General features: G+C 45.0%; 1 protein-coding gene across 5 annotated transcripts in view; it reads left to right on the forward strand.

Moving 5' to 3' along the window:
• The window catches only part of kug (kugelei), a 143,976-nt gene that overhangs the window by 62,520 nt on the left and 54,739 nt on the right, over positions 1-26,717 (forward strand). For all 5 annotated transcript variants that reach the window (XM_066736562.1, XM_066736565.1, XM_066736563.1 and 2 more), the window contains exons 2-3: positions 5,835-6,745; positions 6,983-9,699. In XM_066736562.1, coding sequence (XP_066592659.1) covers positions 5,880-6,745; positions 6,983-9,699 — 3,583 coding nt within the window. In that variant the 5' untranslated portion in view covers positions 5,835-5,879. The remainder of the gene's footprint in view (positions 1-5,834; positions 6,746-6,982; positions 9,700-26,717) is intronic.

Below are 26,717 nucleotides of genomic sequence, written 5' to 3' on the forward strand. Positions count from 1 at the left end.
GTATAGAGAGACGAAAAACAAGAAGGGACTGCTTGGCCGGAAGTTTTTATTGCTCTTCCAAGAAAGTTTATTTACTATCCTGCGGAGCTAAAGTTGTGTCTGAAAAACATTTTTGTTGCTTCAGTATGCTGATCGCACGAATAATTAAGTACAAACTCGTTACCCGATCGATTTTAATCAAGATTAACAATGGCGTTGAAACTTTTGCTTTTTATCTTAAACGTTGCCTTGTTTTCTTATATCGATGAATAACCTCTAGCATTATTACTCGCCCTATTATTTTGTTCTACCAACTTAACTTTTATTTCATTACAGTTTATACAACGTACGTAACGGTTTGAATATTTCACACCTCATTAAGCTCGAGAAAAAAGATTATTGCCAGAGTTTATTGGCAACGGCGTGTTTCGATAATATCGATAAACGTTTTGTATTTTCCATGAGAGAGTGAGAGAGCGAAATAAATAACGCGTTAACGAGGGTAAGGAGCAAGGGTCGATGGAAATTTAATGCTATTAGTCATTTTCGTGGGCGCATACGCTGTACCGTTGAGAAGAATCGCTCGAATAACGTAGCAATAGAAGTGGAGGAAAATTTGCTACTACCGCCCGTTGAATTTGCATTAGCGGATTATGTCGATCGGCAGCTACCGACCAGCAGTGGCCATTGGAATTCCAAGCAGCTTTTTCTCCCGGTTCTCCACGCTACGCCACGCCACGCCGCACCGCACCGCGCGCGCGCGCGCTCTTCGTTTCTCTTTTATTCCCAAAGAAATACTATAGCAATGATCGTCTTTTTCTGCAACAATCTTCGCTTCTCTCCCATTTGCAAGCTCCATATCCCCCACCCCTTCGCCCTCCTCTCCCTCATCAACTCCCTCAAATTACTCGACTGCTTTACGACGCTCGCACGGTCCCCGCTTCTTCTCATCCCGGCGATTTTCACCTATCAAATTCCGTAAGAAGTTTTATACCTGGCGATCGAGTCAGCGATCAGTTTTCAAAGCGAAACTAAATTCTTGGGCTTATATGAGCTATATATATATATATATATATATGCGCGAACCTAAAGAAAAAACTCCTGCTGAGAATATCGAGATTTCAGCTTAAACTTATTGCAAGAGGTATCATCGAAGAATGTATATATATATACATTAATGCGATAAGAAATCATAAGAGGTTTTCTTTATGCTGCCTGGTCGAGGTCGACGGGCAACGGATGTACTCAATCCTATTTTAGACGGTCTTTGGTACAATATCTGAAGTGGCGAGCGGATAAACGGTTCGTGAATACTTTGAGCGCATCTGAGAGCGAGATATCGTTCGATAAGGAACAACTAGCGGAGCTCTCTCGAGGGCTTCGGATCGAAGCATCGAACCGAAATAGATTTAGGAATATTAATGCTCGCACAACTTTCCACTGTTGAAATCGTTAGGCAACTTGCTCCCAGGTGTCCGTCCACACTTTCGTGCAGCAGTGGAAACATTTGAATTTGAATATCGCAGTGGCTGGTTGTATGGGGCGTAGAAGAAGGGGTTGGGGAGGGGGTTGGGGGGGGGGGGGGCTCGAGGAACAATAAGGGTGGGAGCGGGAAGTCCTCTCCTAAGTCGGATCTTCCGTAGTCTAGTTCCCAAAGCGAATGGTCACCGCAAAACACTCTTGGCAACGATAAGCTCTTGGCCCCGTCGACCCTGAACTTAAGCTGGATGAAAGATATAGCTAGGAAAAGATCCTCGGGGAGAGAACATAGCGGGGGCGAATATCTGATAAACGCAGCTTGTATTATAAACTTTGAAAGAACCTGCTCGTATAATGCAAGTAATATAGATGCCTAAGCGAATATTAACGATAAAATTCGCTTTGCTATCTAGGATCGATAATGTGGCCAAAGAAATCCTTTCCGTCCGCATACGCCGGCTCTATTGTATTTTCTAAATGTATTCGCATTTAACGAGAAACATCTGTATAGCTGTGCAATGGCTGGCTGATAATTCTTGACGCACCCGTGAACGCGTCGGTGTGTGCGAGTGTGTGCTCTCTTGTGTTCCACTATACTATATACACAACACGTGTGCCCCGCGAGCCTCGGAGAGAAAGGGAGAGCTCGTGTGCTCCGAACGAAATCTCGTTTAACGCTGACTGAGCGCTTGTAAGTATTCATGATCAGATGGTAAAAAACATCAAACAAAACCTCTTCCTCGGTATTGTTTTAGAAAATCATAAAGAGAAACATTTAGATCTATAGTATAATCGGATAGAGTCAGTAGCGTAAAAACAATCCTTTCAGCGCGCCTGAGTATTATGTTCTGAACGAAGTTACATCCTTTATTAAGCCCTCGAATATCAGCACAAACAAAGAGCTTAAATTTCACTCGTTGATAGTTTTTGTTAATTAAACTGAAGTTTCCCTATAGCGGCAATTTACCAGGGTGTTTCGTGTTAATCAATTTGCTGAATTATCAATAATATTTAATAACGTAGTTGCATATCGAAAGGTGATTAGTGAAAATCGTAATGCGATGTTTCCTCGCTGAATGGGAAACACTTGAAGCACTTACGCGCGTCAGGGTATATTTAACGATCCGTTATTTTCCATTGGAAAATCAAGCAGTCTTTGCTTACCTACCGTTTCTATACCTACGACTACTACTACACACCCATACATAGACACAAATATATATTATATACTATAGTATACGCGCATATACATATGTTAGTAAATTCGTTAGCATTCTAACGCATAGAGAGCTCTGTCTGGCTGTAGTACCGGTAACGCCATGCACTCATCGAAATACGAAAATTAATTCCGTCCTCGGTTTCTCTGCTCGTTCGCGCCGAACACACTCCGATGAATCTTGTGTATTGTGTACTACGCTATGTGCGTATATATATATATATATATAGAGAGAGAGAGAGAGAGAGAACACTGGGAAATTTTGTGCTAGACTCGGCAAACGTTATTTTCATTTGTTTCCTGGTTCAATTCGTGTTTATATATTAGAACTGTCGATGGTCTTTGATGTAACAAGAAAAAGCGAGAGGTATAAGAGAAGGAGGAAAATATCGAAACTCAACAAGGTTCTTTCACTTCAGTCACAGTGCTATATGTACTAACCGGATCGATATTTAACTATTTTCTCTCTATTTCAATTTAGGTTCTTTTTTTTTACATTCTTCAGCATTGCAATCGCACGTTCATATATATTTTCACCTGTAGGTGTGTGTGTGTGTGTGGATGTTGATTTCTCTATTTCTATCCTTCGTACATCCTCGGCCAGCAGGAACCCCCACCTCCAGAGTTTCAGCTTCCATTATCTCTACACTCCGTCCCTCCACTTTAATCCAGGTTCCTCCGGTTCTCCCGCATCTCGATCCAGATCTTCGTACTCGTTCTCTTCCTCCAGGCCGACCCGGCCTGTTCCGATTCAGTCTTTCCTATCTTCATTCCTGTTTGCTCCTCCTTTCCTCGTCTCGACCCACGCTCTCTTTGTTTATCGCCTTTTTCCACCTCCTTTTTCCATCCTCCTAAGTATGTGGCGTCGCAATTTACACTCGATTTAACCGGCAAAACGAGTTCCTTTTCGAGCATTGTCAGGAATCTGGATGGGACTGGCTGACTGGCTGGCTGGCTGACTGGCTGGCTGCCTTTCGGGATTTCCAACGTTTGCAATGTGCTTCGTCGCTGTCGTAGGACCGAGCTCAAAGTCTTTCCGAATTCATTGAGTAAACGCGCGAGGCAAAGGTACTTGCTCCAGGGGTGACTTTCCCAACGAGATTTTTCCACTGCGTTCAAAGCTCGCGTTCCCTCACTGCTTTCTCTCCCGTGCCCCTTCTCCCCTTTCTCTTTCGTATCCCAGTTGACATTTGTTTTTTCCATGTTACTCGAACAGAAATTCTCTGAAACCATCCGTATTCCAACGAACGCAAACTCCCGCCCCCCCTAGATACATAAGCGTGCACACCATTTTGCAGCATCTCTCTGATATTGAAATTCGTCCAAAAGGAATCTTGAATTTTGCACAAGGCATAAGTTCCTACATTCTTCCCTTTCATGCAGGTATATATATATACCACGGTGCTTCTTCTTGTCCTTTGTTGTATATATAAGAATGCCTAAAATACGATATCGAAGATCGCAGCCAGTATAAATAATATAGTGTTTTAAATTCTCGTCGAGGGATGATCTTTAAAGGGAAATGCTAATGTTGAAATTGGTTCGAGTGGGAGTTTCGCCTCTGGTCCATATTCGCTGTGAAGCGAGGCGTCGCAGTTATATTGATGACGATGGTTGGAAGAGCGCGAGCGTTTACGGTGCTCGACAATCTCTGAGGAATGCAGCCGTAAAATTAGGAAGGAAGGAAATCGTGTCGAAATAGTTTCGAGTGGGAGTTTCGTCTCTCTGATTCATATTCGAATGGGTTTGGGCTTTTCGGTTACACGCACGTATATACACACATATACACAGTGCGACAATAGACTGATCAATTTTCCATGACTGCGTGGGGTGGCAGCGGCGTGAAAATGTAGGCACAACGGGAAAGATTAGAGAGTGTTGCGCGCTTTTGGTCAATGGAGAGATGCAGCGGTGCGACTAGGTCGATCGGCGAGGGAGCGAAGCAAGGGGGTGGGGGATGAGAAGATAGGCGAAATCGTGCCAAATGCGCTATCGGATTCATGTTTCGTGGCGCGAGTTCCTGTTATCCGTATATGGCGCCAGATCTGTCACGCTTAAAGTGATTGCCAAGCCGACCTATCCATGACGCGAGCGAATCTCGCGCGTCGGAGTCACGGCTTATCGGTCAAGTGCCACAGCAGTATCGGCCGTACCGTTCGTTCTCCCAATGAGTTATTCCCCGGCCAACTTTCCGAACGAGAAAGCTCGTTTGTCCACAATGCAAACTCATTCTGCCAAGCCTGTCTCAGAAAAAGTTTATCAAACGACCAACGAACAATTCGGATCGCAACGTACGCCTATACATATATATATATATATATATATATATATACACTATACACTCCTCTCTATCTCTATTTTCTATATATAGGTTATAACAGCATCGATAGTCCGCCCTGCGCGAGGCTAATAACGGCTGCGGCAAAGAAGCTGCGATTTATAAGAAAATTTATGATAATGTGACAATGACAAGATCGTGACTGGACGGAAGTCGTATATAGATGTTATCGCGAATCGCTGTCATGTATATGTATATAGATGAGGTAATAATTAAGAGACGAGAGGGAAGCGAGCGGAGTGTAATATAATAAACCAGTTGCACGCGACGTCTTTCAGTGAGAGTTCGGCTAACGGGACGGCCGTAAAATTTGCTTTACGTTCTTATCGATTGGCTGTATCCCAAGCGCCTCCACCCACGCTACTCCACAGAGTCCATCCTTATCCTATTGGAGTAAGCTGTCTAGGCAGCGTGCTCGATCGACTGGAAGCCCGTAGCTGTCATTGGGGATAACCCGGATCTTGTTCGCTGTTTGCACCAAACGGATCTCCAACCCTTTTCTTCATTTCACACACAGCTCCTGGATCTTTTCTTAACCGACCTCGCCGTATCTCGATCCCGCTCTGACGTTTAGCCCGGCCCGCTTTTCCCATTTCCGCTAGCTTCCCCATCTATATCCTCACAGATACCCGCTCGGTTCATTTGATACGACCAGCTTGCCAAATCCGACGCGTATAACGATTTTTACTCATTCTTCTTTCTCCTCTTCTTTCTCTGCTTCCAATCGTGTCTGCTCATGTCTATGATTACATGTACCTATATGTATATATGTGTGGTATAGGAAATAGAGACTTATCTACGGGATTTTCTGCTTTTCCACAGGCGGGAGTACAAACCAAGCAGAAGGGACGATGAGTTAGCGACAAGATGAAGAGGATGAAGCAGCACGCGCTGCTGGCCTGGCCATGGCTCTGGCTTTGGTTCTTCCTGAGCTCGATGGGCTCACCGTCGTCCGATGCCCTGTCAACGCCGGAAACCTCTTCAGTCTCCTCTTCAGCCTCGTCCTCGTCAATCTCAAGCAACTCCACGCTAATTATAGACTCCGCTACGGCCATCATCGGCAGCAGCAGCAGCGGCGGCGGCGGCGGCAGCAGCAGCAGCAGTACCACTCCGAAAACCACGACGAGGAGTACGAACGTCACTGTGGACCCTGACGATGACTTTAGGTTCAGCAAGTTGTTGTACAACGTCTCGATTCCCGAAAACTCCATCGGAAAAACCTATGTCTTGGCCGAAGAGAAGATGGGCGTGCAGTTGAAGTCTGCCGGGTCCAACGAGGGTTCGGACATCAAGTTCCGGATAGTGGGCGGCGATCGTGACAAGTTCTTCAAGGCGGAAGAGCGAACCGTCGGTGACTTTTGCTTCTTGCTGATTCGGACTCGAACCGGTAACGTGGATGTGTTAAATAGGGAACGTAAAAACCGCTATGTGCTCGAAGTGCGGGCTACCTTGAGCAGAAGGGACGGTAGGAATAAACTGACCGTTCTGGAGGCTGATACGACCGTGGTCGTGACGATCCTCGACACGAACGACCTCAGTCCGCTCTTCTACCCGACCGAGTACGAGGCCACTGTTACGGAAGATACGCCTATGCACAAGAGCATTATCAAGGTTATTGCGGAGGACGCTGATCTCGGTAGGAACGGCGAGATCTATTACAGTTTCGCCGAGGAAACGGATCAGTTCGCCGTTCATCCCGTCACTGGGGTTATTACCCTTACCCGGCCGCTCAGGTTGGTTTACTTTGTCTATACAATATTTACTCCAGTAAACAGCATCCCCTTAACGTACTGCAAACACTCCCGCTCAACTCACGCCAAGCGAGAATTTTCCTCGTCAAGTCCACTATTATATATCCCGCATCTACTCGAATTCCATCACTGATATAATTTGTCCATTTGATTAAAACTTGATTAGATCGAGTTACCCAGGCTTATATACTAAATCGATTTACGTTTTGATTGCCACAGGTACGCCGAGAGAGCGATACACGAGCTGGTGGTGGTTGCCAGAGACCGGGGCACGGTTTTTCGCAGCACGGGCACGAATCGAGCAAGCACGGCGAGGGTCACGATCAGGGTGAAGCAGGTGAATCTACACGCGCCGGAGATATACGTTCACCATTTACCCGACATCGTCGAGCAGTCGAAAGCTGACATTTACGCGATTGTGCGCGTTCTCGACCGTGACGAGGGAGTACACGGGGAAATAGCTAGTCTTGACATCGTGGGTGGTGACCCCAGTGGTCACTTCAGGGTGAGATCGGTCGGTTGCTCGCACTCCTCACCCTCCGAGTACAATATCGAGGTTCTCCACTTGCTCGATCGTGAAACCGCCCAGCAAGGCTACAATCTGACCCTGAGGGCCACGGATCGGGGAATACCACAGCGTTTCAGTTACAAATCCGTACCGGTGCACCTGGCCGACCTCAACGACAACGCGCCGGTCTTCAGCAGGGAGATCTACGAGGTGAGAGTTCCGGAAACCGCACCCATCAATACTCCCGTCATCAGGCTGAAGGTGACCGACGCGGACGAGGGCAAAAACGCCCTGGTCTTTCTGGAGATTGTCGGTGGAAACGAGGGTGGTGAATTTTACGTTAACGCGGAGACCGGTATGCTGTATACCGCGGTGAAATTGGACGCCGAGAAGAAAGCCTTTTACACTTTGACTGTTTCGGCGGTGGACCAAGGCAACGCTGGTACGAGAAAGCAATCGTCCGCCAAGGTGAAGGTCAACGTCATGGACACGAACGACAACGACCCGATTTTCGATCGTTCGGAAATGGAGGTCTGGATCGACGAGAACGAGCCCAGTGGTACCTCCGTCACCAAGGTCACGGCCAAGGATCGTGATTCCGGGGAGAACGCTTACATATCTTATACAATAGACAATATCCAGAAGGTGCCGTTCGAGATCGATCCATTTACGGGAACCGTCAGGACTAAACAGGTTCTGGACTACGAGACCATGAAGAGGGAGTATTTATTGCACGTGCGTGCCAGTGATTGGGGTTTGCCTTATCGACGTCAAACCGAGATGCGGCTCAGAGTGAAGATAAGGGACGTCAATGACAATCGGCCTCAATTCGAGAGAATCGATTGCATCGGTCATGTTCCACGTTACATCAGCATCGGTTCCGAGGTGATAACCCTGTCCGCTATCGATTTCGATGCTGGAAACATCATTAGCTATCGCATTGTCTCCGGCAACAACGACGGCTGCTTCGCTCTAGACTCCGTCACCGGTGTCCTATCCGTCACCTGCGACTTGATGGACGTCAAGGCCAACGAGAGAATCGTCAATGTGACGGCGACCGACGGCACTCATTTCGCCGACGTCAATACCGTTCACATTCATCTGGTGAACGTGAAGAAGAGCGCCAATTCCCAAACTGGTATCATGTCGGACGAAAATGGTGCCTTCGAGTGTAGGGACACCGGTGTAGCCAGGAGATTAACGGAGGCTATTGCCTCTGCGGAGAGGAACAACGTGCCATCCCGCGACGACGAATACGCCCTCATGCCTAGCAGATACGGCGAGAACGTCCACGCGCCGGAATTCGTCGATTTTCCCAATGAGATTAGGGCCAACGAATCCCTCGAAATCGGATCCACTCTCGTTACCATTAAAGCCAGGGATCGCGATTTGGGATACAACGGGAAACTCGTATTCTGCATTACCAGCGGGGACAGGGATTCCGTTTTCGGAATCAACCCAGATACGGGAGATCTCAATATCATCGGACATTTGGACCGGGAAAGGGAGAATGAGTATTTCCTCAATGTCAGCGTGTACGATCTTGGTAAACCACAAAAGTCTGCTTCGAGAATGTTACCAATTACGATTCTGGATGTTAACGATAATGCACCGAGGTTCGAGAGAGCTCTGGCTAGCTTTCGCATATCGGAGAACGCACTGAACGGTACAAATGTGTGGAGGGCAAATGCGACGGACACGGATTTGGGTGAGAATGGCCAAGTCGCTTACTTCCTTGTAACCGAGACCAACGACTTCAGGGTTGACCCTGTCACAGGGGTTCTCTCGGTCTTTGGAAAACTGGATCGGGAACGTCAGGAGGAGTACGAGTTGAGGATCCGTGCCAGGGATAATCCCAACGGACCAGCCGAAGGGTCGCTTCATTCCGATGCTCTCGTAAGGGTAACCGTCGAGGATGTCAATGACAACGCCCCGGCCTTTGCACTCGCCAGTTACACGGTCAAGGTCAGAGAGGACGTGCCAATCTGGTCCGTGGTTGCCGTGGTCGACGCCATCGATCCCGACGAAGGTTCCGGTGGAGAAATCGAGTATTTCATCTCGGACGCGGTGGATAGCGAGGCTCTTTTCAAGATCGACCGAATTTCCGGCACAGTCAGAACCACGCATAGCCTCGACTTCGAGGAGCGACAGGTCCATACCCTCAGCATAGTCGCCAAAGACCGGGGCGAACCCTCTCTATCCTCGGAAACCATGCTTGTAATCGAGGTGATCGACGTCAACGAGAACCTCCACGCGCCTCTCTTCAATGATTTTGTCACTTCCGGTAGTGTCTTTGAAAATCAACCTGTCGGTACTCTGGTAACCACCGTTCGCGCCAAGGATACGGACCCTCCGGGCGGAGACTCCAGGATCAGCTATAGCATTCGTGGTGGCGACGGCATTGGATTATTCAGCATCGATGACGAAGGTAAGATTTTTCTCAACGATCTTATTTTCTACGCTCGAGCGAGTCAATATATATAGAGACGGACCGTAAATAAAGGGTTATTATATACGTACACTATATATATAGTGTAATATTGGGGGGAAAGTTTTCTGCAAGTCGAGGGATGACTAATTGCTTTATAAAGAATATTGCGAGTAGGGAAATCGTGGCGAACGTGTAATTTGTTTGTCAGAGGGGACCTTCGGCTTCTCGCGTGACTTTTTTACGCGACGCGACGGCTTCGCGGCAAGAGCAGCTGGGAGCGGGAAAGCCCAAAGGTTCCCGTGCTACACGTTTTGGCCTTTCGGATGCGGCGGTGCAACGGACCAAAGCCAAGAGTAAGAGCTTCGTGGCCCATTAAATTCAGGCGCAGATGCAGCGAGCCTAATTGAATTACGATCGCGCGCCTCCTTTTTTCCCGGCGCATTAAATTTCTCTCCTGCGTTCTCCTTTCACCCGATGTGGCGAACCACTTGAGAAATCACGCGTCACTCCACTTAATGGCTAATCCCTGTCCGCGCCAGTCACAATTCGAGCCTGCCACCGAGCGAGCATAATGAATCAATGATAGTCCCTCCTCGATCGCGTCCAAGAAAACGCATCCAATCTCCGAGTTAACCGTATCATTTTTACCTTTCTCGAAATGATTTTGCTGCAGAGGATCATCCGCACAACGCTCTCGCTTCAGTTTCGCTCCTTTTAACACGAAACCCGATCCCGATAGATGCTGGCACGCGGGCGAGCATCTCGCGCGGATGAGCGAGTACGCGGCCATGTCAGTCCGTTAGGACGCGTGACTCACTTGCATATTTCGCACGCGTGCGGACACTGCTTGTAAAATTGTCCGATGAAAGAAACGCATTAAGAGAGGCTAACTGTTGTTTCGCACACCTCCCATTTATATTCTTTCGCACGCTCCAACATTTACGGAATATCCCATTGGCCAATTAAAGCGATACCCCTTTATATCCACCACTCGTTTTTATTGCTCTGTTTTCAGTCGAAATGCGAAGCTCCGCGAACAACGCTCAGTTATTTCGATTCGTTGCTTTAAAGTTTATCGTCCTATTGATGCACTCGTGGTTTCTGCCTTGGCCGTTATTCAAACGACCCCCTGACACACTGTAAATTAACGGTATTCCTCGCGATCCTTTTGCTCGGGGAAAAATCGAATGGTTCGAATATAACGTGATAAAAATGTAGTGCGGACAGTGCGGGATAGTGGAGACTTTAGTCACGTTCGACGCGTTTCCGTCAAACCGAAATACTGCAGTGGATCGTGCATGGATGCACGTTAGATAGGTGGAGGTCGTCCAGATTTATTGATCTTCCGTCGTGGAAAAATAATATATTGTATCCGCTCGTATCCATATTCAAGCGTCGTAAATATTCATAAGTTAGTCAGTCAGTATTGTGTCAGCGGTGCAGACGACTACGCCACCGCACACGTTCCCCAGAGTTGATATTGTCCGTCCAACTTTTTCGCCATGAGCCAATAATCTAGCCAATCATTGCTCCCTCTGATAAGAGAAAGCGGAAGCCGGGAATTTGTTCGTCACGAGCAACAAACAACTTATGACGGACGGAATGGAATAACAATTTTGCAGAAAGAGGAGGAGGGAGGGGGTGGGGGAGATACCGATATATGTGTGTATAAAGACTCATCGCTCATACAAGCTGTCACGACAGGAATCAAAGTTTCAACGAATCGGCTGATAAACTGACGTCGGAGTATAAGCAAAAACCGATGATTGGGACAAGCTGAGGATTTTGTAAATTCGTCATGTTCGAACGAGAAGAGGAGATAGCGTTTGGTTCGTTATATACTGTATATGCACACATACATATATATATATATATATATATATATATATATAGAGTTCATTACGAAGCAGATGGATACACCCTGCAGGCTCATTATCGGCGAGGTAAAAATGAGTCGGTCAATTAATAGAGTTCATCATGGTGGGAGGGTAGCGCGCGAGCTGCTGGAAATAAGTACCGCGTGCCACCAAAGAAGACCGCTCGATTTAAAGCGGATGTGTTTCTCTGGAAGCAAAGGAACGCGCGGTGGGTGCGAACCCCCTTACCTTTTGACCCAATAGCCCCTCCCTGACTCGATGGACCGGTGCTCGAGGCTTCCACCTCAATTAGTTAAATCCTCCCGTGCAGCAATTCATAAAACTAGCTTCCCGCCCTCTACTCCATTAATTCCATCCAGTCCAATTAGGACTAACCGAATCAGTCCTTTTTTTTAATTAGAAAATGCCGAGGCTTTTAGATATTTTAGGCACGATTTGCATGAAGCTCGTAAATATAAACAAACGTAGTAATTACGTTTGTATAATGCAATTTTTCCCTCGGGAACCTAATTGTGACGTTCGATTTTAATTAGGACCTTGCTGCACGGAGAGGAAAGTTCATGGGCTTTTTCCATCAGAGTGGAAGAGTTGAAAGAACGTTATATATACTGTCTGCGGGGGGGATCGATTGATCTTCGTGAATTCGCGCTTCTCAGTGGTTTCGAGCGGTGCGGCAGCGAGGTTCGGGGAATGGGGCCGAACGATTTAAAGCGAATGGCTTGGTATCCGGAAATGGCTTGACCTTTGCCCGTTTCTTTTTCTGGACCGAGAGTGCCGGGCCAGCGTGTCGCGATAAGACCAAGGGATCCATTAACTGAAGAATCCCAAGAATTCTACCGTGACAAAAATGCCTCGTACGTTTTCCTTCAACAAGGGGATGAATAACCAGCTCGAAAACCCCCGCAGTGCGTTACCCGCTACTCACTCACCGTGCTATACCTCCTCGTCTTTTCCAATGTAACCTATTCTCAAACCCAGTAACGCTATCTACAATCTAATCCAATTTCAAATTACTCCATTAACGTTAGCTTTAATCAGTAAATTATCAGCCATATCCAATTTTGCGCGTTCACATCATCACCGCCGCACAATTATAACCGCACCTAAAATTCTTCGTCCCAAACAAAGTCACAAATTTACCACTAATTTTCTGCTCCTGCAGTTATGCTCTCGGCAAATCCACTTTAATATTAAATAACTGCAAAGAGCTTGTTTTAAATAATCTGTGGACGAGAGAATTTATAAGTCTGCGCGAACGCTTGTATATATAATAAGAGATGAATATTAGAGTAAGGGACGATTTATAAATACTCGGCAAACGGTCTAAGAATTTTTATTTCTTTTCTGTTTTCCTATAAAGAGAGGAAAGTTGGTGAGAGAAACTGGCTGTGCGTGGTGAATCTTCGTCAATGACTCATATTTCTATGAATACATCATTTATGTGTGTATATGGAAGGAAATAGATCCTGTATTAGGTTTTCGAGAGAATTTGCCAAGAGGCGTACATATCCCGTTTCCTTTTATCATCGACAAACTGCACGACCTATAATGAGTCCGAAACGGCCCGGAGGACGGACATTAAGAAATAAGAATTCACCGCGCAATTTCGTATGCGCGGCGTGTGTTGAACGTGCGTGTGTGTGTTTTACAGGTAAAATTTCGAGGCGAGAAACATGTCGGTGGATTTTACGTGAGGTGTAATTAGATGGCGGCAATACTACGTTGTCGAGTCAGAATTCGCCTGCACGAGGCGATCGATTTTCTGAGACTCGCTGTAATTTCGATACAGGCATTATAAGTGTCGACGACCACCTGTAGCCATCAGGCAGATTAGGATGTTGCCGCGAATTCATTGAGTCAATAAATCGGATGCACATGTTTCATTATCGACCGGTAGGAGGCCAGGACGAAGGCACGTTGACCTCTCGCAAATACTCTTAGACTGATTTACGTTAATCAACGCTCCCCATATACATATCCTGTACGAATTAACGTACGTGTTGTACGGCGCGCGTGCCGCCATCTCGCTCGACTTAATTCCTTAAACAAACCACCCTCCATCAAACTGTTCATGCGAATACCGAAGCAAAAAAATTCCCATCCACCGCTCCAAATAATGACAGCAGGCCGTTGTTTGCGCTTAACGAAAGAAGAAGTTGTGAAACGTTAGTGGGCAGAGAAACGATTCATCAGGTTAGCGCATTAATCACTCCGAAGAGCACAAGAGCGTTATCGATCTAATTTATGAAAGCAAACAGTGATGGGTTCATAAAGGAAAATAAAAAAGTGCTAATACAGGCAGGCTAATTAAGACGCGATGTCAATAGAGGCTATTTTTCAGCAAATTCAGCAAGTAATTAGCTGCAGCCTTGCAAATTCTTTTTATCAGCATTATCAGACACGTCGAGCTTTGCTCTCTAGCTCGTTCAGTAAAGGGTCCGCACTCTAGCTACTCGCCCTCGGTGGTTTGTTAGAGGGTATACATGTATATATAGAGCACTGCACTAGCTCTTGAGCTACCCCGACAAAATATTTAAGCTCGTTACAATCTTGTACCACACATCGGTTAAGTAAATCGAGTAGACAATACGGTTGGCGAGAGTTGGTTTAACGCAGCAAGAATTATAATTCTGCCAGCGAAGAAGGATCAGCTCGCCGGCCACTGCGTAGAAAGCATGCACGAGCAATATTCAAGTGAAACGAATCGAGTTGCAGACATTCGAGCAGTGAAATTAGCAAGTTGAGGAAGATTAGGCAAATATTGTGGTCGTACGATCAATTAAATTCCCTTCTATTGTATAGGGGAGTATTAGTGTTCCGCGTCACGTAGCTGTTTTTAGGTTATGCGCGAAATAAAGATTTTGTTTCCATTATGAGTGTCGCGTTGGAAAAATGTATGTAAAACATACGTTGGTCTGTGCTCGCTCTTTTTAACATACATTTACCGTAACATCATTTACATATATTTTGCATAAATTAAAGCATGCCTTTTGCATGGAAAATATTCATTAAGCGCGAGTGAAATTTATTTGAAGTGGAATAATGCGCTGAGCGAAGGAAGGATCTCTCTGTTCTTATTTATCGATATTTTCAAGAGAGATTCATTCTGCCGGCATTTCTAGCATTTACGCATTTCACCATTGTAAATGGGAGGTAAACGCCACTCCACTTGAGAAAGGTGAACGTTTCTTCGAGTCTTTGCAGCGATTGTGCTTTGAGATTCGGCAGAAAAAAAAGTGCTGAGCTTTGTTAAGAATAAAAGGAGACCCGCCAGCATAATAATGGTGGATGCATCGATTCGTGAGGCGGAACGTTTTGCCTATACGATATATTTTCTTGCAAATAAACATTTGGAGAGAGACAAAGAGCGAGGTTCCTCCACGGTACATGTATATATATATATATATATATATATATATATATATGCGTCTGCACAATATGTAAATTTGACGCGTACGCTAGCGCGAATGCTCGTTAATTTAGAAAAATTTCGAAAATTTCCCCAATTTTGCCAATTTAATCAAGCCGAGTACTATTTATCGCGCGCGAGCCTCGATATCCCCGAGACACCCATGTCCGATGAAAACACGCGAGTCAAGTTTTTTAATAAGTCCCACAAAGTGAAAAGTTTCGTCGTTTTGGTGAAAGTTGAAAACAGCAATTTTATAACAATGTAAATATCAAGGGAGTGGCAGAGGGAGTTAATCTAAAGCTACCGTGCGACTAAGCGTTGCCCCATGGAGCAAGATGGATCGAGAAAAACTTAATAAGAAGTCACCGCCACAAAAGGGGAAGAAATACGGCTCCAACGTCCACTTAACACAATAGCCGCGTGTACTTCATTTGCCTTTCCCTCTACAACAACGCTCGAGCTTGCTTCTTGGTGTCTTTTTCACTTTCCTTTTTTATTAGCCATTAAACACATCTGGCCTATTTGTTATCTTCGTTATTCAGATATATATAGGTATAGTACTATATTTATACAAGCGCTCGAGAAGCGTTCGCACGAGTAATGCATTCTGTCAGAACGCGAGGGAAAGATTATACTGCGCTATATATATATACACGATAAAAAGTGAGTTTTGGAGCTTCGGACGTTCTGAGTTTCCGGCGATTATCGAGAGGAGAGAGAGAGAGAGAGAGAGAGAGGGGGGGGGGGAAAGATAGAGGAATGAGAAGGGAAATAAAACATAAGTGTTATGGAAGTGATAAAAGTGCGAGAACCATGCAAGTTTTCGTTCGATACGTTACAAGTTGGAAAAGCCATTGGATCGAAATCGGATTGGCCGTCATCGCGGACTTTTTCCCAGAGTTGTTCGCGAAGCTACAATCATCCGGGGATGTCAGGAGGAGCTCGAACCGAGACCGTACCTTTCACCTATGAGTTTCATCTTTGCAAATATCCAAAGTTTTCCTTGAAGGGTCTTTGGAAAGTTTTGGCCGGCGCATCTCGCGAACACGCCAATACCTATATATATATATATATATATATATATATATATATATATAGGAAGAGTTAACCGGGGATTTGGCCCGAATCACAATAGCAGGGGCCATGCAGCCATAATACGGAGCAAACCACCGTGAGAAATGATTGGAGAATGAAATTTGATTTGATCATTGATTAGAAACCGATGAGTTTATGCGAGAGAGTTGTAGTTTTGCCGGATTTTGGCCGATACATCAATCAACGGCTTGCTAATTAATGTCGAAAGTGGCGGGCGAGCAAGCACGCGCGCGCGCGCGCGCGCACCCTTTGGAGGACGGACTGGCGTGGAAGGGTGAAAGCAACGGGTAACAATCGCAGTTACGGAAGTTGGGCTAATCACGTTGCATAGTTTGCGATCCAGTGACGAAGCGACAGCCCCGCACGTTAGCCGAAACTACGAGGAAACTTCAATATCAGCGAAAACTTCAATTTAAGGGCCCTCGGAATGTTCCGTCTAAAAACTAAATCTTCCATCCTTGGGAGAAAACTGTTACGCTCTAAAAGCAAGATAACAACGCTACTTCATCGTCAAATTATCCAAATTACTAAAATTTTCTTACAAGTGATTAATTATTAGCCTGAGGAAGCTTGTTGAGCGCGAAATAAATCGCAGTTGTAAAAGGAAATTCATCGGGGGGTTGAATGAACACAGCGCGAATGAAGAAAGGAACTGATCGAAAAGGTATATCTCGGTGATATAGCGGCTGACATTAGCTGCGCGGGTTGAAGGTGGTCTAGAAAAAGACGCTTGGAAAATATGCAAAGCTTTTAGCCGCAATATGACTGTACGCATTGAAACGAACGGCTTTCATGGCGCGACGCGCTATCATCTGCAGATGATGTATAACTCTCGCGACTTTTCAAAACCCAGATTTTCCACGGAGCCTCGCCAAGGACAAAAGAAAGATAGTTTTACACCATACGCTAGTATATGAATTAATGTCCCTACGAGCTTCACTCGAGGAAATTCCTCCTGGCTTATATTGTTTTGCTATTCCACAAAAATCCCTCCATTTTATCGGTCACGCGAGAAGCAATATATGATTTTCTGCAATTACAAGCTTGCAAAATCTGTCCCAATCGAGATTGATTAATATTCGATCGGATCCGTTAATTTTCCTTGGCATTTATCGCCAGATGAGAAAGTTTCGGGTCGCATTGACCAGTGGCAAAAGGGAGCAATATCGTTCCTTAAAGTTGGACAGTTGGAACCACGCTACGTTGCAAAAGCCTGCCTCCTCCAGTTGGCCGTAATAAAGTTCACGCATGCTGCACAGTAGTAGAGTTTACACGTTCCAACGGTTTAATTTATCGTATATCGCCAGGCTAGTTCTCTATGCACCAGCTGTAGAAGAACCAGCACGTGTTCCGGTGGTTACGTTGACACGTGGCACTCGTTAGATCATACTGGCCAAATCATTTCAAATCTTTTTCTTCCTGTGTACATATATTCCGCTTAGCCAAATTCCAGCGTCATCCGCAACGAGATACGCCATTACCGATTCGATGCGGATTATCCCACCATTCGACCCATATATATATACTATAATCCTCTACCCCCGCTTACAACTTCCTCATCCTGTACCAACCGACTAGCCCAATAAATAGGCTAAATTCAAGCACAGAGATTGTTTTCAGCGATCCTCGCGGAGAGCCAGTTAAACGATACCTGCTAAAGATACTAATTGCTAAGACGAACACTTTTTATCTTCGACCAAACTGGTTTTATCGCTAAACTTACTTTTAGTACGTAACCAGTGAGTTTATTACCAATTTAGTGCTGCATCGCAGCTCCGAGTTGAATTTAACTACCTCAAAGCTTCGGAGTAGCGTTAGCCTGCTAAGTTTTCGTCTTTAAACACCTCGAGTCTAATCTCGATCGGTCACCTTTGTCCGTACTTTTCCACCAGTTTCAACTTTTATTCCTCGCCCACGCAGTTTCTTCTCTTTTTATTTTTGAAATGAGAAGGAGATCAGGAGAGGTTGGCCCTCTTTATTTAAGATACTGTGTAGATAGATACGAGAGGATTTGGATGACACAGGCAATGTAAAAACATCGGTAGCGGAAACAGTTTGTTAATTAACAATGAAGTCAGAATTGGTATTCGCTTGTATTAGTTATATATATGTATATAGTATATTGGAGAGACGCGCGATGTGTGATTCAGCGAGAATAGGCCGGAAGTGAGTCGGACTGAGATGGTAGTGAGTCGAGCGAGAGCGCATTGCGGAAAGGAGACGAGGAGAGGAGTGATAGTGTTGAGAGAGAGGGGGGGGGGGGGATAGGATGGAGGATGAGGAGGGCTCCGTAGAATAGATCGGGACGGAACTGGACGGAATGGAATTGAAAGGAGTCGAAGGAAGAAAGCCCCGGCGGTGTCCGTCCATTATCGGCGATCCTGTGTGTATGTGTGTGGTGAGTGCGGAAGGTTGGGGTAAACCGGTTCTCTCAATCGCAGGAGGTTCCACGAACCGGCGGATCGGATCCGGGTGCCCACACCATTTCGCGGACGTACACACACACATACACTCACAAAGACACATGGATGTAAAGAGAGTCGGCATCACCTCGATACGCTTGGCCGTGGCTTCGTCGTCACTTTAGCAACGCGCGACCCTCCAGACGGCGGACTTTTAGACTCTCCGACATCGCCTGCCAACTGAAAGCAACGATTTCCGCGATCCACAAATGTGGGCCGGACCGGATTCGCGCTTTACCTACGCCATATTTCACCCGTCGACTCCCACCACCCGCGACCCCTCTAATGCAAATCCGAATCATCGCGTTATCCTTATAAAGCTCGTCTTAACTATACCGATCGATCCTGGAATCGCCGACGCACCGTATTTATTGCCAAAATCCTACTCCATGTGCCATCCTTTGCAAAGCTCCTTTATCGCACCACCGGTAACGAACTCTCGCTGATTGCGATTGATCGCTTTCCTCTTCCTCTTATTTTATTTTCCTCTTAATAACTCTCTCTTTCTCCCCTCACCCCCTCTATCCACTATCTTTCGCATCCTTCTCTTTTTTATCCTCGTTCTTTTCAAGTAACTATATACATTCCCTCATTATTTTCCTTCAGCATTGAAAAATAAAATGCTAAAATCTGGCAAAATTTATATTTTAATTAAAGAGCTCGGTACACTCGCTCGAGGCCATTCACAAATTTGCGAAAAACTCGGATTTTCGATTGAAAGCGTAAACATATTATAATTATGTAGAGGGGACATTGGTTGTTTTCAAATTATCATAAATAATATACGTAAAATACGAGGAGAGCGAGGAGGAAGAGGGGGTGAAATGTAGTAGGTACCTTTATGGATTCGTGGTGGAAATGGCAGAAGAGCAACAATTTTATTCCCATTAGTCGCGTTAACGTTGTGTTCACTCGTGCACGTAAGCGCATAATGCGTTCAACTGATTACTAAGCGGTGCTGATAATACAATCGCAAACTCAATCAGCACCCGCTAAACTATTAGTAATTAATTATTAGGCAAGCTCCATCGCCGTTTCTCTGACCTTTGTGAGACATGATATTTTTTAGAGAGCTTTTTTTTTTAAAGTAATTTGTATTTGTTTAATAAGTTTTAAAATTCATATCGAGTATATGAATATGGCATCGGCGAGAGAAAGAAGGATATAGGAGATTAGGGTGGGATGTAAACGATCGGAATTTTTTAGTAACACCAGAGTTGTTGGATGGAATAAGGTATAGAAGGGGAGCGAATGTTACGTGCTATATATATATATATATATATATATATATATATATAGTAGAGTGGCTTCTAGTTTCGATCTCAGAATTCTGGAGCTTCCGCGGCTGTGGTTCTTTAAGGCAAGTTACCCTTCGAGGAATGTATCGGTCGAATAAGCAGAATTACTGACAAGTTCACCGATCCACACGCAATTTGCAACCCTCACCGATTGATCCAGCCTTATTGCCATGCCAAGCTGGAATCCCCTTTGCGTAACGATCTTTTATTGCCACCCTTGGATGGCGTGCTTCTCCAATTTTGCACAGTCAGTGACAACGGAGCATTTGAAAAATCACTTTGCTCTATTGCAAATGCTTCTCGACCTGCATTTCCCAAGTAGACTCTGCCGAAAGTTGAACAACCGTCGCTCGCAAGTCATCCTGTTTATGCTCCTAGGAATTTCGCGCGTCATACTCTGATTAAATAGACTCGGGAATATCGAACGGAGTGAGAGGAATGACTCTGCCGAAGCGTTTTTACCCCTCTATACCATCCGTGCGTTTGTAATGTTCAATTTTTCCTTTTTTTTCTCCAGTTTTTTTTTTCTATAAAAAACCGACAGAATGAATCGACGCGAAAAGGTATTTGTTATCGAATTTTTATCCGTCAAGCTAGTTATCGATGAATAATTACGCTGCTTTCCGGAGTGGAACTGACAAAAATCAGGTTTTTTGTTGTTATATATTCCAGAACGGGAAATATCGTAAATTCGGAGGAGCAAAGTCTGCTTCGCTTTCCGGGGTTAGAAAAATCGGACGGAATAGATTCGGAGGGTCCATATTTAGTAACGATGTCGTAGTAGGAGTAACGAGGTCGTGCATCTCCGGAAAGGTCCATTTGACGCGGAAACTACGCTCTTTTTACTTTTATTTAAGCGACGATGTGCCGATCGCCGAACAAATTGTCAAATCGTTTCCATCTGGACATATATTTTTCCCGTGCTTCTAGCAATCCAGTCAAATGGTTTACATTAGTTTTGCTCTCAGTGAATCGAGAGAAGCCTCCATCAATGTGACATTTTTTTTCAATATATCGCACCGCACTGCAGCTAGGCACTTTGCGGCCCAAGAGTGAGGGAAAAAAATCAAATAAAAGAAACCACGAAATACCACGTTGATCATATTTAACGCAAGAGAAATCCCATCTCTGCTATTAAATTATAGCGCAAATGTGATCTCATCAAACTTCTATCGGTATATATATGCTGAATGAACCGTTGTTTGCATTATACGGGAAAACGTTTGGATTTCTCTGTACGCCAGTGTAACCGTGTTAAATATTTTTTTAGTCCGGCTACATTTAAGCCTGCAGCTATATATATATATATATATATATGTATATAGTGTATAGAGAGAAGAAGAACCTTGCGCTTCTTGTGAAATTCAATTAAAATCTGCCAAGAATTCCTCGACGACTTTTCGATGACGTCCCAGGGAGGCCGTTACGCTGGTACCAACTCGGCGCTTGTATAATTTTAAATAGCAATATAAAATTATGCAGAAGTTTCTTGAGAATATTCTCGTGCAGATTCCCTATACTATATACGAGAGTTTAAAATTAAAGCACACTTGCGAGAGTACGCAGTTGTACAAAGATGTAGCCGGGAATTACTCGAGAACGATATGACTCGGTATAACAAGTGGTTCTAGAAAATATGTTTGAAGAAGCTGAAGAGTGTGCAGGAGGGTAAACGCGAGGTTCGGCCGTGTTTTTCTCGTTGCACGCGTTTCAGAAAGCTTCTTCGCGTCCCGTCACTGCGCGCGAGTATAATCTCGGCTGGCTCGATCGACTCATCGAGGTAATTACGCGAAAAGGATGAGACGAGGTTGGTCTGGAAAAGATGGCATGAATTTTTCTCTCCGAGTCCCGCCGATGGTTCCCTCGGTCCGCAACCAAACTAGCTGGCGAAGGGATTTTTGTAAAAATAAATGTGTTTCTACCGTCTTTCGCGACATTCTTTTTTCGTCGCGTCTCAAAGGCCCAGCCAGGCCTTGGCGGGCATTGACCCGTGAATTGGATGCCAACCAACATCGATCCCCGTTCCTCCCCGGACTATATAGCTGCATAACGAGAGCGGAAATCTTCTTCTCCTCGAAAGGCGAAGGCTAGCGCGCTGCACAGCTTCTATGTGTACACCACCTACTCCATCACTGCTCGTTAATGCTTCCTTTATACGACCGCGAGTCCCTTTAATATAGACGGAAAAACTTTTTCAATATCCTTATATAGCGACGCGTTAAATATAAAAATATTAATTGATCACGGCTCGTGCAAGTTTTACGTAGGGAAGCTCCGGAGCGAAAAATGGGAAAATGTCGGCCACTTGGCAGCTCGTCACCATTCATTAATCCTTATGCCTACACGTACAGGCTGTTTTTCACGAAAGAACGCACTCTCTCAATGCGAGAGTCTTCCGTTCTTGTATTAATCCAGTGGATGGCCCGTGTTCCTACGACCGCGGAGCTTTTTGTCGCCGAGAAGAGAAGACGAAGGGTATTTTCTTCGAAAGCCATTGTCGCGAGACCCGCTTTGTCGCTCGCAGCTGATAAAAAAGTAAGCAAGGAGAAAACCATCCGAAAGCTCTCTCTCTCCGCAGACGCATTCGCGTGCTTGATTTCGCGTGCTCTCTTCTCTTAACCTTTCTTGCCTCTTTTGTAAGTTGAGCTATGCAATGTGTTTTTCAGACGAGCCTTATTCCTCTTTACGTCCCATTCTCTTCGGCATCCCTGCACCGACCGACCGACCACGTATACACATTCCTTTGCTTTTACAGCTTTCAATCTGCTAAAACACGATTTAACCTGTTTTACGCCATATTCAAGATTCATATTTAAATGCCCCTTACTCCGATCCCCCTCTCCCCCCTCACTCTCTCTCTCTCTCTCTCTCTCTCCCTGTATTGCTCCGCTTCAACCTCTCCCAGAAAAGCACAACCTCGCTGTAAGACGTATCCTCGATAAATATTCCTTCGTGTTCTATACTTTATTCCCAAATTCAATTTTAACTTCCACTGGAGAAGCATACTTTACTTTTTTCTCCATTTGACAAACTCCGAGATATTACTTGGTGTGTCAAGTTTTGCCGGGGCTTGTCGAAGAAACTTCTCGTCTCGGGAGTATCTCTGAAACTGGATCTTTCGAGTTCTATAAATAAATCTGATTTGGATTTATGGAGGTTATGTGTGCCTGGATTTAGAAATCTGTTGCCCATCGAAGCCGGCCTTTCGGAGCTTTCAAGTTTTTCCGCGAAAAACATTTCGATGCTTTCCGCTTTCGTCCGCAGCGTCGCGACGCGTCGCGTCCCGTCGCGTCGCGCCGACTCGCAATTCACGTGCACGGCCGTCATTATACGATATTTCTGTGCGCACTATCGACCATTCCCGCAATCCCGCGCGCTAAATCGGTATCCTCTCGAGTCATATCCTATAGTTTTACCAATAAGCCCCGCCTTGCACCTATATCGTGCGCAAGCCCTTTCTATAAAAGGCACTCGTCGAATATAAAACGAGTCGATTAGAATTCAATAAAAATTTATTATTACATATTTATGGCAAGTACGCGGTATAATTGATGTTTTGGCTTATCATATTCATAAGATTCGAGATGGGGCTATAAAGTTTTCGAATGGACCATTCTCTGGTGAAATGAGTGGGTATTTCTCGTAGCTCTTGATAAATAGGGTGAGTGGTGCTTGTACGGCTTCTCGTAGCGGCAGCCAGCCAATTCCGATTGACGTCAACACGATTTCGATGCGATAGCAACGTTAACCGTCGCCAACTTTGCCAATCCCCCTCCCCGAAGCTTTTCTTCCCTATCTGCACCCTTATACCTTTATCTTATCACTGAGAATTAAAAGGAAATTACGTTCTTGCGGAGCACTACTGAAGAAAATCATTAGTGGGTCGTTTACGGTAGAATGTACGTGGTTTTGGATAATAATCCGTGAACAGGGAAAATGTTGTTCCAAGTTGGCTTCCGGAGACTCTCGGTCATTGAGCTTTAAACTTGTCCGAGATTCGTCTGGCTCTCGCAGATTTCTTCGGGACGAGAGAGAGAGAGAGAGAGAGAGAGGGAGAGGAAAAGGGTCGACGAGGGAGGTAACCAAGTTACGGAAGAGTCGCTTAAGCCCCCACCGTACCATCCTCGTTTTCTATCTCCGCACGAGTGCAGCCAGAACAGGTTTTCTCCTCAAAGTTCCGTCTAATTAATTTCCCCAGTCATCCACGGCAATTCGACTCGACGACGAACGGGCGTGGTTTCCTTGGCGCGACTTTTCTCCGATTCCTCTCGTCCTCAGACCGATAAGACCGAGTGTGCGTGTGTGTATACATATATATATATATATATATGTACACGCGTAACTCGTGTCGCAAGACGAAAAACTTCCAATTTACTGTCGAGTCTCCTCGGTTAACCTCAGCAGGAGCAAAAATCAAACTGGTACGTCGGTCGCCGATGGGAGAAAAATCAAATTAAATCCAGTAGACATTGCTGGAATCATCTCCCATATACATGTGTGCGTGCATGCAGTCGCATTTATTTCTCAAATCATAAATTACAATTAAACATACCCTTATGCGATAAACGCCTATATGGATCGGCATTATCGATCGACTTTATATATAAAGTATAAACAAACGAATAAATAATCCAGTCCGGTTTCACTGATTTCTTCCGCACATGCTCTCTCTCTCTCTCTCTCTCTCTCTCTCTCTCTCTAAAAGCTCTGAGAATTTGGTTTGATTTATCGAGCGAGCCCTATTTAAGCAAATTCGATTCGAGTTCAAAGGCGTTTAAAGCGTTTACCGACTTTTTGCCCTTTCTCCAATGAGAATATGCTAGAGAAGAGCGCGCGACGCGAGGGCGAGAGAAGTAGATTTTTCAGGAGAGAAAGAAAGAGCAAAAAGAGCTCTGGCTGCTTCCAACTGCACTGGAATACACTGTGTCGAGACCGGAGAGCGTTGCCGCGGAACTTTGCGGTTACAGCGATAATAAAGTAGAATGAATAATTCATTATTTTTCGTCATATCCGACCAAAGTCCCTAAAGACAGGGCTCGTGAAGTTTTGTTCAAAATTCATAGACTAGTATAGTCCTATACGAACCGATGACTTTCAAACGAGCTAACTCTCGGGCCTTTGCCATCTCGCTGTGTAATAACCATCCCGAGACTGGAAGGCAAACAAGAGAGCCAGCTCCTATTCAATGTAATCTCAATTAAGTTGCGGTTTATCATTTTTATTCTGTCGTTAAGAAAAAATCAAGTCTCGTAACGAAGATTTACAGCCTAATCTCCAAGGATATAAACCGTACCGTTATGTGGAACGAAAGAGTGTATTATTATAGCGTCTGAAAGAAAAGGGAAAAAATCAGCAGTGTGTTAATATTGGTGTGGCCAATCAGAGTTAAAATGTATATTATATATAGAGGCCAGACGGGAAAGCAAACGAAGGCAAGACCGCCTGTAAAGCTTCAATGTCTTTTTTTACTTTTCTACGTATACGCGCGACGCGACTTTGGGCAAATATTCGCGCGATAATCATTGCACGCTAGACGGCCGCGATGCGATAAGAAGAAGAAGGCGCCGGCAGATCTTCCATCACCGGAAGTAATTAATCGTTTTAGGGATCACCTCGCGCCATGGGACTCGTGGAATGCAATTAAGCCACAGCGTCATCGGTTTGAAGACCTCGTTAAATCGAGCGGGCGCTTATGTATGTGTATATATACCTGTGTGTGTATATATATATATATATATATATATATTTATAACGACTGGCCATCCCTTTTCAAGCCTCCCGTAATAAGAGTCAACCAATGTATATATATAGTTGCACAAAAGTATAGCCAACTATGCCATCGTCGTTATATCAAGGTAATGACTCCACCACCCACGCGTCCTTTTAATTAACGGAGCTTAGCCTCCTTCTTTCGTTACCTAAAATTAGACGCGAGTCCTATTCCACGAAGTCGCTTAAATTTTATGAACCATCGTCTTCCGGAAAATACCTAGGTATATGTATATATATTTTATGTAGGAGAGTGTCCTATATAGAGTTGCTGTCTTCCTTTTGCGCAACGGTACAGTTCCGAGCTCTGACAATGACGTATTCGTTCGAAACGCTATATTATATTAGTCCTTGTTTAATTCGCGCGACTCTGCTAGACTAGTCTCTCACTTTCGAATAAAAATTGCGATTCGTCTTCCGCTCGATAGAGAAGCAGCTGGCCAATGTGTGTGTGTACGTGTGCTACTTGCGCCACTCGTCGCCTTCGCAGTGGGAAAAAAAACAAGTGATTCTGGCTTACGCGAGACTTTGATCAATCGTCCGGTTCCCTTGAAGCCAGCTGGATCACTCCAATCTTTGATAAATTGCTTCTGGAGTCTTTGCGACCAATATTGGTGGTAAAGGGCCGATATGCGATGTGAGAAGGAAGATAAACGGATTATAGGCAAATAACTTGTGGGATTTGTGGCGCGTTGACGAATTTAACGTTAGTGATTCGATATACACGCGAATAGGCGGCCATGTGGTAATTAGATCAAGTTTGGTCATTTATTGGTAGCGCACTGCTTGTATATTACGTCAATTACAGCGGCTACACGCGCGCTAATCGCCTTTATGTAAATACGACGAATGCATAATGTTAGCCCGGAAATGCCAGACGCTCGTGCTCTGATTGCGAGGGAATGCCGCTGACTCCCGTCGCTATCGCGCTCATCGCTAATCGCAGCTTCTAATCATTTTCAGGCACAATCGCGGAATAAATACCTTCATTAGCATATTCTGCATTGTAGTATCAATCAGATTTTATTTTCGTCCCTTTATTATCACGTACGTTTCAAGTCCAAAGACTTATATAAGCTTGCGCTCTTATATATAGTTCTGT

Source organism: Prorops nasuta, unplaced genomic scaffold (genome assembly GCF_024137725.1).
Source record: "Prorops nasuta isolate Cenicafe-Biocafe unplaced genomic scaffold, Cenicafe_Pnas_1.2 PNAS00015, whole genome shotgun sequence".
In the NCBI taxonomy this organism is placed as follows: Eukaryota; Metazoa; Arthropoda; class Insecta; order Hymenoptera; family Bethylidae; genus Prorops; species Prorops nasuta.